At 38.0% G+C, this 14,733-nt stretch overlaps 1 protein-coding gene across 1 annotated transcript in view; it reads right to left on the reverse strand.

Moving 5' to 3' along the window:
* LOC124742726 (syntaxin-1B-like) overlaps positions 1-14,733 on the reverse strand; it is a 70,270-nt gene that overhangs the window by 6,830 nt on the left and 48,707 nt on the right. The window contains exons 3-4 of the mRNA XM_047248808.1: positions 8,561-8,660; positions 8,406-8,480 (exon numbers count right to left, since the gene is read on the reverse strand). Of these exons, the coding sequence (XP_047104764.1) occupies positions 8,406-8,480; positions 8,561-8,660 (175 nt within the window). The remainder of the gene's footprint in view (positions 1-8,405; positions 8,481-8,560; positions 8,661-14,733) is intronic.

Here is a 14,733-nt window from a genome sequence, read left to right on the forward strand (position 1 = left end):
CAGTTTCTTCAGTTTTAATCTACAGGTCATAACCAATAGATTGTGGTCAGAGTCCACATCTGCCCCTGGAAATGTCTTACAATTTAAAACCTGTTTCCTAAATCTCTGTCTTACCATTATATAATCTATCTGATACCTTTTAGTATCTCCAGGGTTCTTCCATGTATACAACCTTCTTTCATGATTCTTAAACCAAGTGTTAGTTATGATTATGTTGTGCTCTGTGCAAAATTCGACCAGGCGGCTTCCTCTTTCATTTCTGTCCCCCAATCCATATTCACCTACTATGTTTCCTTCTCTCCCTTTTCCTACACTCGAATTCCAGTCACCCATGACTATTAAATTTTCGTCTCCCTTCGCAATCTGAATAATTTCTTTTATTTCATCATACATTTCTTCAATTTCTTCGTCATCTGCAGAGCTAGTTGGCATATAAACTTGTACTACTGTAGTACGCGTGGGCTTTGTATCTATCTTGGCTACAATAATGCGTTCACTATGCTGTTTGTAGTAGCTTACCTGCATTCCTATTTTCCTATTCATTATTAAACCTACTCCTGCATTACCCCTATTTGATTTTGTGTTTATAACCCTGTAGTCACCTGACCAGAAGTCTTGTTCCTCCTGCCACCGAACTTCACTAATTCCTACTATATCTAACTTCAACCTATCCATTTCCCTTTTTAAATTTTCTAACCTACCTGCCCGATTAAGGGATCGGACATTCCACGCTCCGATCCGTAGAATGCCAGTTTTCTTTCTCCTGATAACGACATCCTCTTGAGTAGTCCCCGCCCGGAGATCCGAATGGGGGACTATTTTACCTCCGGAATATTTTACCCAAGAGGACGCCATCATCATGTAATCATACAGTAAAGCTGGATGCCCTCGGGAAAAATTACGGCTGTAGTTTCCCCTTGCTTTCAGCCGTTCGCAGTACCAGCACAGCAAGGCCGTTTTGGTTATTGTTACAAGGCCAGATCAGTCAATCATCCAGACTGTTGCCCTTGCAACTACTGAAAAGGCTGCTGCCCCTCTTCAGGAACCACACGTTTGTCTGGCCTCTCAAAGTCAAAAATATTGAGACAAATAGTTTATGAGTTGATCATAATGTAGAAGCATGCATTTGTGAATTATTAGAGCAGAATACTTCTCTGATAATTGTAACAGTCTATAGATCCTCTGTAGGAAACTTCCATTTATTTATGAGAAATCTAGATACGTTAACTAGCTACCCGTCAGACAGGAAGGAACAGTTAGCAGTTTGTGGAGATTTCAATGTAGATTTCTTAAAAGATGTTGTTGTTGTTGTTGTGGTCTTCAGTCCTGAGACTGGTTTGATGCAGCTCTGAAAAAGCAACTAGAAGTATTATTTGATTGTCTGAATCTAATTTCAGTAATCAATTTTCCAACTCATGTATAGGAAAATAGTAGGACACTGACTGATGACCCTACTGCTAATGGACTGTCTGACCATGATGCACAACTAGTAGAAATAAGTGGCACCCCACAACTCTGAGGCACGTCCATACAAAGGAGTAAGACTTATTGATGAGAACAGGATACAATGTTTTGGTGATGTGGGTGAGAGAAAAAAAAACAATTAAATTGAGGATAACTAAGGAATTAACATCTTACATAAGAGGAAGAAAGAAATGTAAAGGCCAGAGTAAATTGAGATCCAACATTACTAGCATACTTCAAAAAAGACTGTAATATTCTAAGGAATGTCTTTAAAATGTCCAGACGTATGCGTGTCCTGACAGAAATAAATAGTGCAGATAATAAGATTAAAACTGTATGGGACACTGCCAAATGGGAAACTGGAATAACCAGACAGTACACAAGATTCCATAACAATAACTAAATGACAATGTTGTGACTGATAATCCACACATTGCAAGTACTTTTAACAATCACTTTCTGAACATAGCAGCAGATATAGGATTATATGCTTCAGCTGAAGAAGCAACAGGATATACTAATATAAACTTTAAGCAATTAGAGGTAGTACCAACATCCTTCACTGAAATTAATACAATTATAAAAATTCCAGAAATCAAAAACTCTTGTGGAGTTGATAGAATTTCAAATACAATTCTGAAAAGTTGTCCCAACTCAATAAGTAATACCCTTAGTGATATATGCCATGCACCACTGGCCCAGGGTATTTTTTCAGACAGATTATGCATTTATTAAACTACTTCATAATAAAGGTGACAAGACAGACTTAAACAATTATCATCCCACTTCTCAAAAGTAGTCAGGCACTTAGGTGGAAACAATTTACTCAACATATCACAGTTTTGATTAGAGAAGGTTTGCTCAGTTGAGATTGTTGTTTATACATTCTTTCATCAAATAATACAAGCCTTAAATAACAATATATCACCAGCTGGTATTCTTTGTGATCTTTCCAAGGCATTTGACTGCATAGGTCATATACTCTCTAAGAAAAACTCAAGTTTTACATGCAACTGGTTTGAATCATACTTGACAAACACAATGGAGAAGATTGTGTTAAATAAGTTAGAAAATTTAGTGACAGGGGAAAAAAAAGATCACATAGGGAGTCCCACAGAGTTCCATTTTGGGTCCACTCCTATTCTTATATATGTGAATGACCTCCCACCTAACATTCAACAACAAAAATTGATATTTTTTGCAGACAATACTTGTATTATAATAAATTCCATTAAACAGAAAGCAAAAGAAGAGTTGGTAAATGATATTTTCCAAAAGTGGTTATTAAGTGCTTCTCTGAAAAATGGACTCTCTCTAAATTAAAGAAACACATAAAGCAAAACACTACATTCAGTTTTGTAGAGAGTCATACCAACAACAGATGTGATAGGAAGCCAGCCATGGCAACACAAAATTCATGTGTGAGGGCCAAGGTTTCACCTGTCACTCAGCTTTGCTTGGTCCTCCTTGGAAGTACCCGGAAGGGTGTGACATTTGATTTTGCATTACGGTGCAGCATTTTGTGATCGGCATAATTCTCTGAGTTCAGTAAAATTGTTGTGTCAGCACTGTTTACTCTTTGCTATTTGTTTGTTGTATGAAGGATGGTCTTGGGTCCAGTGTTGGTTTGCATAAAATAGGCAGTCTAGCAAGCTATCATCACAATCCTTTTAAATGAATGGGAATGATAGAAGAGAGGGATGGTAATTCTCAATGGGTACTGCTTATTTGTTACAAAACAGCAGTACAATGCCATGCAGAAAGAATTTAAACTTTTCAGTGACAATGAAAGAGCAAAAAATTGCAATGATCTACAGACGGGGTTCATTGTTCTGTACAACAAGAAGCACTTTGTGCTAAATTTGCAGACATGGTGCACTTGAGAAAATTGGTGGTATGAAGAGTAAAATTTCTGAAGTCACAGCCATTATTCCACTCTCATTGCAATAGTTTTCAATGGAAATGAACAAAGAGTGTGGAGACTTCATATATTACAGGATGAAAATTGATACTTTTTGCAGACAATACTTGTGTTATAATAAATTCCATTGAACAGAAAGCAACAGAAGAGTTGGTAAATGATATTTTCCAAAAGTCAAGGGGTAGCCCAGGAAAGATTTTTCATTTAAACTCTTGTTTAGTTGAATTTATGGAGGAAAAAGGAGTGCAGGAAAGAAAATCAGAGCATCTGGATTGGATTGAAGATCTATAATTTTAATTGAACTTAATGTTCACAACAAGACATTGCAAGCTAACTTCTTTTTGATTTTATGGGGATGCATTTCAAAAGAAAATGATATTGTAGGAGGGACACTTTCTGACAAATACAGTCCAGTTTCCTAGCTCACTGGCATTAAGGAAAGTGCAAGGTTTGAAGAACTCATTGTGGCCTTGGAAGGTTTACAACAATAGTTTTATAAAAGTTTTGAGGACACTGTCAGTCTTACATCTGTTGTCAAGCTGTTCTTAAGGCCATTTGCTGTTTCAGTTGAAAGTGCCTCTGTGTGTGTGTGTGTGCAGATGTAACTGATGACCTCCAAGGTAATTCCAGTTTTAATTAAAAATATTTTTATGTTAAAACTGACCAGGACATCTACATTGCTATTCCCAGATAGATTTGCCAAGTCTCCATAATGAGGTTACAAAACTGCTACAATATTCTGATTGACATATTTGTATGAAAGACCTTTTCTGTCACATTGCAAGTTTAAATTAACAAGAGATTATGTAGAAGAAAGTAATAGTAGTACAATCAGTTATATGAAGTCAAATCACCAAAAGTTGTTAACTCTTTATTTTGTCCCTGTATCTACACATTAATATCAGCAACAAAATTTTTCATTATTTTTTACAAAAACTTACAAGATTAGCTATTGTCACACATACACTAGCCAGTAATCAAAGGCATCATCCATTTTGAAAGGATAAACTTTCTGATAAAGAATAACATACTGATGCATGGCTCTATAATTTTCATAATGACTGAGGTCCTGGAATGCCAATGCTCAAGTCAGCTCAGAAAAGCTGGTGGTGAGGGGGAGGATCCATGTGGCAGAGGTTGTGAAGCAGTCATTAAAATCTTGCATGTTGTGCTCTGCTGCATCTTGCACCACTGATAGCTGCTTGGTTGTCATACCAATCTAAAACCCTGTGCTGTGGTTGCAGCAGAGCTGATATACAACATGGCTGCTTACACAAGTGGCCTAGCCTCAGCACTTTGGGAGGCGATGGAAGTATCTTGGGTAGGATGTCCTTCATTTCAGGGCATGATGATACATAATCAAAGCCCTGACAAAGGACCAGGAGTGTGTGGGGATATGGCACAGCATATCTGTTAGTGTATTAGGTCTGAACGTATTGCCTTTCTGTGAAAGCCTTTGTGAGATCTTCAACATACTATGCGAGGGAGTTCTCAAACTACAGATGCGTCTTCCATGGGTAGCCAGGCTGTATGGGAGGACTTTTTGGTGTGGATGGGGTGGCAACTGTCAAAGTACAGGTACTTTTGGTGGTTGGTGGGTTTGATATGGACTGAGGCCTGGATGGAGCCATCTAAGAGGAGGAGATCGACTTCTAGGAAGGTGGTACAATGGGTGGAGAAGGACCAGGTGAAGTGAATGGAAGGGAAGCTGTTGAGATTGTGGAGGAATGATGATAAGGCCTTGGGTCCAGATTATAAATATGTCATCAATGAACCTGAACCAGACCAGGGGTTTGGAATTTTGGAAAGCTAGGAATGTTTCCTCTGGGTGACCCATGAAGGGGTTAGCATAGACGGATGCCATGGGGGCACCCATGGCTGTGCCACTAATTTGTTTGTATACCTTCTCTTCAAAGGTGATGGGTTAGGATGTAGTTGGTTAGGTGTATGAGTAATGAAGTCATGGGTTTGGAATCTGAAGGGCATTGGGAGAGGTAGTTCAATTGCAGCAAGGCCATGGGCATGAGGGATGTTGGTATATAAGGAGGTTGCATCTATAATGATGAGTAGGGACCCAGGATGTATAGGTTTGGAAATGGTGGAGAGCTGGTGCAGAAGTGGTTCATATCTTTATGTGGGAGGCTGGGTTTTGGACAATTGGTTGCAGACATTGGTCAACAAGGGCTTAGATTCTTTCGGTGGGGGCACTGTAACTAGCCACAATGGGGCACCCAGGATTGTTAGGATTGTGGAGTTTAGGGAGCATGTAGCAGGTGGGTGTGCAGGCTGTTGTTGGGGTGAGCAGTGAGTTGGATTCAGGGAAGAGGTTCTGGCAAGGGCCTAAGGATTTCAGCATGGATTGGAGGTTATATTGGACTTCTGGGATGGGATCAATTTGGCGGAGACTGATGATGGAGGTGTCGGACAACTGGCAGAGGCCATCTGCCAGGTAGTCACTCCAGTTCATCATAATAACGGTGGAACTTTTGTCTGCTTTGAGTATGATCAGGTCAAGATCTGTTTTTATGTTGTGTAGGGCAGCCCTTTCTTCTGCTGAAAGGTTATTGTTCTTAGGAAGGGACCTGAGGAGGGATGGTGAGGCCAAGTTGGAAGTTAGGAATTCCTGGAAGGTGACCAGGGAATGATTAGGCGGGAGTGTGGAAGTGCCCTCCTCCACTCATAATGCCATCTTCCTAGATGTTGATCTCCTCCTCTCAGGTGGCTCCATCCACACATCTGTGCACATCAGATCCACCAATCACTGACAGCACCTGCACTTTGACAGCTGCCACCCCTTCCATACCAAAAATCCCTCCCATACTGCCTGGCCACCTGTGGAAGATGCATCTGCACTGATGAGAACTCCCTCGCCCAGTATGCTGAAGGCCTCACAAAGGCCTTCACAGACAGGCAGTACCCCCCCCCCCCCCTTCCTTCCCCCCACCCCCTGACCTACTACACAAACAGAACTCCCACGCCATATCCTCACACAGACCTGATACATCCATCCCAAGAACCATCCACAAAGAAGTGACCCCCTTGTCATCCAGGACTGGAATCTGTCACCAGAATCAATGGCCACTGCTAATCTGTTGCCAGAAACAAGGTGGACCACCCAGTGTGGCAACAAGCAGCAGAGCACAACATCTAAGATTTCAAGGGCTACTTCACTACCTGTGCCATTTGGATCCTTCCCAACACCATCAGCTTTCCTGAGCTGCGCAGATGGGCTATCCTTCCAGCACATCCTTTGCTCCCATAACCTCCCAGGCCTAAACCTGTCCACCCCATCATCCTGGTAGTTGTATGTTGAATATATTAATCTAGAAGATAGCTGCTAAATTTAGCTTTTCTGTTCCTACCAGAGGTAATAAGAAGGGTGTAGGGTGACCAAGAGAGGGATGGACTGATGAAGTGGAACTGGCAATGCAAGTGAACACATCTCTGAATCATACATAATTGTGCAGAGAGAGAGAGACAGAGAGTTTTAAACAAAACTTGCAAATGCCTTAATGTTGACAACAAGAGAGCAGAAAATGGAGCTGCATGCGAAATGACAGTAACTAAGTAGATGAATTGGTAATATGGAATGACTGAGGACCACAACCATATTTTCTTTGAATAGATCTGGTCATATTTGCCTCAGTCAAAGGTGATAAAAGTATGCTGTTTGTATTATTTTATGATTGTTTTGTGTGTAACACGGTACACTGCACTGTTTCAAATCACTAAGTTGTTAATAGGGCAGGATCATAAATATGTAAGATAGAAACCATATTTTAGTACTAAAATGCAATTAATGTTTTAAACCACCAGTGTATATGCCTCTTAAGTTATAAAAAATTATGGAAACATAGAAACTTCTAATGATAGTACAAATTAACTCATTTCTGAATTACTCTGTAATGTTCTGTAAACTCCAAGAACTATATTAACTAATGTGGTACCAGTAGGTCTTGAACCATGGATAATCAAGGCTGCATGCTGAGGTGCTACTTGTGAGACTTAATTGTTGATATAATTGTAGTAATACTGAATTTGTGCCACCTACAAAGTATGACACCACCATTTTTGCCAAGGGCAAACTGCTGCACAACAGATTTGTTCTTTGAAAACATCAAAGAGTGGTTTGTTCAAAATGAAATGAAAAAGAATGAAGAAAAAGCACATCATCTGATGTGCAGCCTCAGCAGTGATGGATGCCAGGATAACTGGAGGCTGTCAATCTACTGGGTTAGATGACTGATAGCAAACTATCAATGAATGAGCACACAGTCTGTGTGTACTCCAAGCCCTCCCGTGTAACATACCTCACTGAAAAGAATCATAACAGCATGTTATGCACTATTTCACAGCAACATTAATTATGACCTGCTATTCCAACACTCTTCAGCTGTAGGGATGTGTTAATGATACAAAAAGATGCTGTCGGGATTATCACTGAGAGCAAAAGACTGGAGCACTGTAAAGCTATATTCACCTGGTTAGGAATAATGACAGTTTTTAGCTATTATGTGTTTTATGTCTCATCAGTATAAAAGAAAACCAGGGAGTTTTCAGTTTGAGGCAAGAAACACATACTTATCACAACTGCAATGAGGAGAACATTGAAATACCAAGCTGTCTACTGTCTAGAACACAAGATCTGACACCAGTATTATTCAAAAGGAAAATTGCACAGGACTTGAAACAGAATCCATTTTACTCTTTTGGAATTTTTTTCAGCAGGCTATTGGGGACGCAGTGACCAAAGTGACTGGCCAAAATAATATTGCTTTCATTTGTTATATATGTCTCATTGTGAAGAGTTTCTTTATATGTTATATAAAAAATTGTAAATAACTCATTTCTATGTGTATATGTAATTTTGATGCGGTCTATCCAGTTATGATTGATAAATGATGCACATTTGGTAATAAAGTGAATAAAATAATTAAAACTTAAATGTGAAGGATATTACTTTTAATTTTTTGGGTTATATTGTGTAAAACTAAAACTTTTTCTACATAACATCACATACCTTTCAGTCTAGCATTTGTCAGGGTTATCATTCTCTGAATTGAAGCAGTACAAGCATCCATATCCTGCCTTAGCTCTGCCAAGAGAGGACAAAACAAATTTTGTAGTACATTTCTACTACCAGTTAAGCATAAATAGACATTGCAATTGACTTACTTGCTTGATCCTTTGGAATACCTAACAGCTCCTTCTGTATATTTTTAAGCTCATCAATCTTTGTTTTGATGTTTTCTATTAGCTTCTGAATCTGAGACACCTGCAAAAGAGGAAATGTTTTACAAGAAGGGAAAACCATAATTTTGTTGAGTTTACCTTAAGTACTTTCTTTGTAATTTCACTTAATAAATATCACATTTATTCTTAAAAGTGTTTGTAACTGCTATGAATAGCTCATTTTACTTGTTATTATAATAACTATGTATTCATTGTAGTATAATGTGACCTGTTTTACACCAGATGAGTTACTTTTCAATGTCGTATAATTTTCTTTTGTTATAATATATATCAGCAACTAGTGCACAAATAAAGCAGAGAATAGAAAATAATGATATTTAGTAAGAATAACTAATTGAACCAGTTTGTGGTATTTCAAAGTTCACATGGAAGGAATGCAGGCTATAAAAGTGAAGAGGAAATCTTATGCAAATGAGATTTTTAGTTTTAGTCGAGTATCACCATATTTATGACCTTATGTTATTTCGTCAGTGACTTGTGCTTATTTAGTATTTCAGTTCATTAACCTTCAGACATCAATTTTCAGATAAATGACCTTCATAGACAGTAGAATACACACATCTCCATATTTTAAAATAATTTTTTTTAGTTTTTAGCTGTTCAACATAGTGTACCTTCCTTGTTAGTTAACTTTATTGATGGGGATGCTGTGTTGCTGCTATTTGCTACACCTTTGCTAACAAGAGAAGTGTGTCAACTTTGCTTCAATGATTTGATTCGTATTGACAAGGTGTCAAGGGCAGAATGAGGACTTCCAAATTAAGACTTCCACTTGTGTAAACAAGAAGACACAACTCTCAACCATTTTCTGGAAGGTCAAGTTTAAAATTTTTAGGTTCGCTTGTATGCTTTGTATGCTTGCTAGAATTCAAAGATGCCGCAGCTGAGAGAGTAAGTGCTTAGTTTCATAATAAATTGTTCTTGGTCATTATTGCAAAATTTTGTGGTGTACCATGCATATCTGTTGTTAGAATTACTTGGTTGATTAGGCGGTTGATTTGGGAGAGGGGACCAAACAGCGAGGTCATCGGTTCTGTGATTAGGGAAGGATGAGGAAGGAAGTCAGCTGTGCCCTTTCAAAGGGCCTGAAGCTATTTAGGTAAAGAAACCTAAATCAGGATGGCTGGACATGGGTTCTGAACCACCATCCTCTCGAAAGTTAGTCCAGTGTACCAACCACTGTGCCACCTCACTCGATAGAATTACATGGGAATGAAACAAAAAAGTACTGGCAGTGAGATTCGATCCAGAGGTGTCATGCTTATGGAGCTAAGCACTTACTCATTCAACTGCAGAATCCTTAGATCAGAATCTTTCAAATTGTTGCATTAATGATAGTAAAAAATATATTAGGATGCCTAAAATTTCCAAAATCAATTTCCTCAAAATGGCTGAGACTTGTGTCATACTGTTTACATATGCTGAAGTCCCAGTGGAGCCCTACAGATCCTGTCAATGTGAATCAAATCAGTGAAAGGAAGTTCATACAGTCCTCTTGTAAGCCTTGACATAATTATGTTCACAGCAGTTTCTACACTAATGTGATCATTTCATCAACATGACCAGTTTGCATGATGAGGATGTACGAGCAGAGTCCTCAAGTCTCAAGCCAGTACTGTCAATTAGCAGTTAGCCAGTCAGTCAGTCTGTGTGTAGTTCACAAAGCACTCCAGTCAAAATGATGTCATACATTGATTTACCACAATGTCTGCAGTGCAATTTGGTGTACAGTGGATCCATATTTGTTCCCCACATCAAGACAGTTAACTTACTAGTATTAACTGATCTATCATACAGGCACTGAAATGGAACACAGCAGCTGCAACATTACATGTTGCCTCCAAAAGTAGATTCCATTACCAGTCATTCCTTTGTTTGTCATTTTTTTATATTTATCAGTATAAACAAATGAATGTTGAAAGAAACTAAAGTAATAGAAGGAAGGCCACTGAACCTGATTGGGTGCCTGTCAAATTATAAATGTAGTAATGCAAAATGACTGAACTTTTTCTAGTAGTAGCTTGTCAATGCCCATATGTAAACAAAATGCATGCTTACAGCTCATCAAATCAAATATACAGTTAGAAGACATATGAGAAAAAATATTCATTGTGTTGTTCTGAATGGAGAAATACAGTTAGCGTAACTAACACTCGACACAATGTAAGAAAGTGTGTTGAGACCATTACAGTTTGCTGTTTGCATAAAAGAACTTTCAGAAAGTTTTGGTATTAACACTATGAAAAAGGTTCACGCAAACTGGATACCACATATATTGAAGTCTGACAAAAAGAAAAGTGAATACAAATTTCTTGGAAGTGTTGGGCCGTTTAACAAAGAATACAACTGTTATAGCAGATGGTATGGATCCATCATGTCATGGCAGACATGAAACAGTGGTTGGAAGGCAGTAGCCTTGCACCAAAGAAGGCAATGGCAGTTTAACCTGTTTGGCAACAATAGTTGGAGACTAATGCAAAAGTCTTCACAACAACTGGATGAAAAAAATATGAAAACAGGCCTTGTCTGCAGAATGGGAAAAAAATCATCACTCATTCACAAGATGCACCTGCTGACAAACGTACTTTGGCTGTGGGAAGACATGAAAGATTTGAAGGACAAATCTTGGAACATTCATCTTGTTCATCAATTTAGGCACTCTGCAACTTTCACCTGTCCTAAAAAATTTGTGGCTTGAAAATATTTTATGACCAATAAAAGAGCTCATTGAAGTCATAGTTGCCAGAGGTTGAAAATACTGCTACAGTTGCAAGGTTCTTCTATTTAGAACACAACCAGTTTCTCGGGCTCTTACACGACCACCTTCAGGTGTCATTCTGAAAATGGCAGGAGACGGGAGATAATCTTTTTACAAAGGTCATTCAAAAAGTTTTGCACAGTCGTATCCAATTTTTTTTTTATTTTTTGCAGGAGGAGAATGAAATTTTTTGTGAACATACTTGGTATATAAAAGTATTTTATTTACAGGTGTGCCATAATGGACTGTGAAGTAGATGTCAGGTTGCGACAATGGTCAGTGATGGAGTTACTCTTCAAGACCAGCGATGACTCTGCCACATCGATTCACAGGGAGTTGCTCCATGTTTATGGGGAGGACACAGTGGATTGCAGCAGTATTCAGTGGTGGTTGCAGAGGTTTAAAGAAGGTGATTTCTCTCTACTGGACAATCCATGATGCAGTAGACCATCGATGGCAGTGAGTGATGTGAATAAGGAGATGTGGCTCCACAATTAACTGGGACCATTACTGTTTGTCACTGAACAAGCTGCAACATGCCATCAAGATGCACAGACCACAGCTTCAGTGTCAGCTCATCAGACTACACCATGACAATGCCAAAACCCATACAGCCCTTATGACACAAGAGAAAATCAGGAAAATGGGTTGGAAAATTGTTCCTCATCCTCCCTACAGTCCAGACATGGCTCCATCTGATTTTTACCTCTTTTTGTCATCTGCAGGCCCACCTGCACAGTAAAACATTCGGTAGGGAGAAAGACCTTATTTCCTGTGTCAAGTGATGGTGTAAAAGTCAATCCCCAGAATTTTACCAAAGTCCATTTACATCATGGAAAGAATGTTGGGCCAGATGTGACACAGCTGCTGGAGGCTACACTGAGTAGTCTCATTGTATAGCTTAATGTTCCAAGTATGTTCACAAAAAATTTCATTCTCCTCCTGCAAAAAATAAAAAAAAATAGAGACAACTGTGCAAAACTTTTTGAACACCCTTTATACAAGCAGCCATACACATAAAAAACAAAACAAAAAATTCCATAAAAAATTTAAAAGCCACCAATCAGGTGCTGTAAAACCTAAGTCAACACAAAGTGATGCCAGATAGTACTACGGACAACTGCCTGGGTAAAGAAATATGCAAAAAATACCAGGACACTAATGCTTGGTGCTGTGACCATGGTGGACGAGTACAAGACACGGTGGAATTTTTGTTTTGTTTTTTATGTGTATTGCTGCTTGTAAAAATTATCTCCTGTCTCTTGCTATTTTCAGGATGACACCTGAAGATGGGTGTATAAGAGCCGAAACCAATCGTGTTCTAAATAAAAGAAGCTTACAACTGTTGCGGTATTTTCAGTCTCTGGCTGCGGATGTTACGCCAATGGGATTGTTTGCAGTCATAGTTGATTATTTTGCAGATCATCTTGTACCATACTTCAGGTGTTGAATATGTCTACATGGAAGAGATTGAACAAAGTACATCACCCTAACAAAAAATTATGACTGTTTCTTTTTTAGCTAAAAACACAGTCTTCCATGTCAGACCACAAATTTTCTTCTACTGTCATCAATTTGTGATGCTATTCATAGGTGCCACAGTTGTATAAAATGCATGAAACACTGCATAAAATAGCATTTTGTGCAAAAGCTGACACTTAACCCTCAAAATAAGAGAGTGGAACTCAATGGACACATTTGAGCTTCCTTTTTTCTGTTCTTTTTTCATAAGTTTTCCCAAGAAAAAAAATAAAATTTAATTCCAGGAATAAAACTAAAACTATCTGATAATTTATAAAAAAATGAGTGATGTTTCTTAGAAGAATAACAGCCATCTTAAGTAAAAGTTAGGTAATCACAGTAATATAGAAACTATTAAGAATAACAATAAACGATTTCATCCCAGACAAGTGGCTAGTGTTCTCAACTCTAATATCTGAAGCATAGCACAGCAGTTGATAAATACAAACATCATGGCAAGCAGGTAGACAGTAAGAGAAAACAATCAGAACAAAAAAAATTCATGCAAAATTATTATTTATGTATCCAGCAACACCTGAGGCACTATCTACGATTATAAAGAACTAATAAATATTCATCAGGTGCAGATGGGATACCAGATGCAATGATCAAGGTAGTGCAATATTTATTGAAGAACGACCAGTAAATATTGTAAACTCCTCATCATTTGGGATTGAAGTATTTCCAAATAGACTAAAAACTGCAAAAGAAGCAAGACTGTGTAAGAAGGGCAACAAATGAGAAATTGTTTATTGTATGCCAGTATCAGTTTTGCCAGGTTTCAGCACTATTATGGAAAAAAAGTCATCTTAAATAAAGAAATGCTGATAAATAGCTAACCAATGTGTTCAGAGTTGGCAAATAAACCAAGTCAGCATTTTTTGCTTTTTAAATGAAATGATAACAGTATTGGATGATAAACAACACAATTGGTAACAGGCTTCATTATGTCAAGAAATATACCAGAAGCATGAAATTCTTTTGCATAATTAAAGTAATTGTGAAATTAAATGACACTCTAAAAGATAGATCCAATCATACCTTGATGATCATCAAGAGAGTATCCAGAAATTAAATACAAAGATCACACACACAGTTTCTAGTTTTTACAGTAATATGCAAAACAATAAAGTATGTAATCCCGCAAGGGTCTGTTCTATTTCTGCTGTGTATAAGTGACACGGGCAAAGAAATAAGTGATGGAACCATAGTACTCTTTTGCAGATGACACTAATATTGTAATTACATCACACATTGATGAAAATCTGCAGGAAACAGTAACATCGGCAATGCGAAGTTTAGCACAATGGCTCAGAACCAATGGGCTCACCATAAATCTTCCACCCTGCAAATCCTGTTTTAATCATTGAGGAGATGTTCAAATGTGAGTAATATAAAATTATTAAGCCTACATATTAAGGACAGTTTGTAGTGGAAGGTGCACCCTAATAATATAAATTAAACACGGAATACATTTATGTATGCTGTTATAATTCTCACTAAAAACACTAAAAATACAAGTTGCTCATCAGTAGAGACGATGTAACATGGCAATAAACAGTTGGTACTGATGTATGGAATTCTTTTTTGGGGGAATTCCACAATTTTTAAAAAAGTACAAGAAAGATAACACAGTGACGAAGCAAGATAAGTGTAGAGATTCCTGTTATCCATGACTGTATAGAGAAGCGTCAGAATATATAAGCATTGTGATGATTTTAACAGAAAAAAAGAAGTCAAAAAACTTGATGGTATATGGACTGTGGCTCTGCAGAATTAATAGATAAGTTTTTATACTTGACAGGTGACAATCAAT

Source organism: Schistocerca piceifrons, chromosome 1 (assembly GCF_021461385.2).
Source record: "Schistocerca piceifrons isolate TAMUIC-IGC-003096 chromosome 1, iqSchPice1.1, whole genome shotgun sequence".
In the NCBI taxonomy this organism is placed as follows: domain Eukaryota; kingdom Metazoa; phylum Arthropoda; class Insecta; order Orthoptera; family Acrididae; genus Schistocerca; species Schistocerca piceifrons.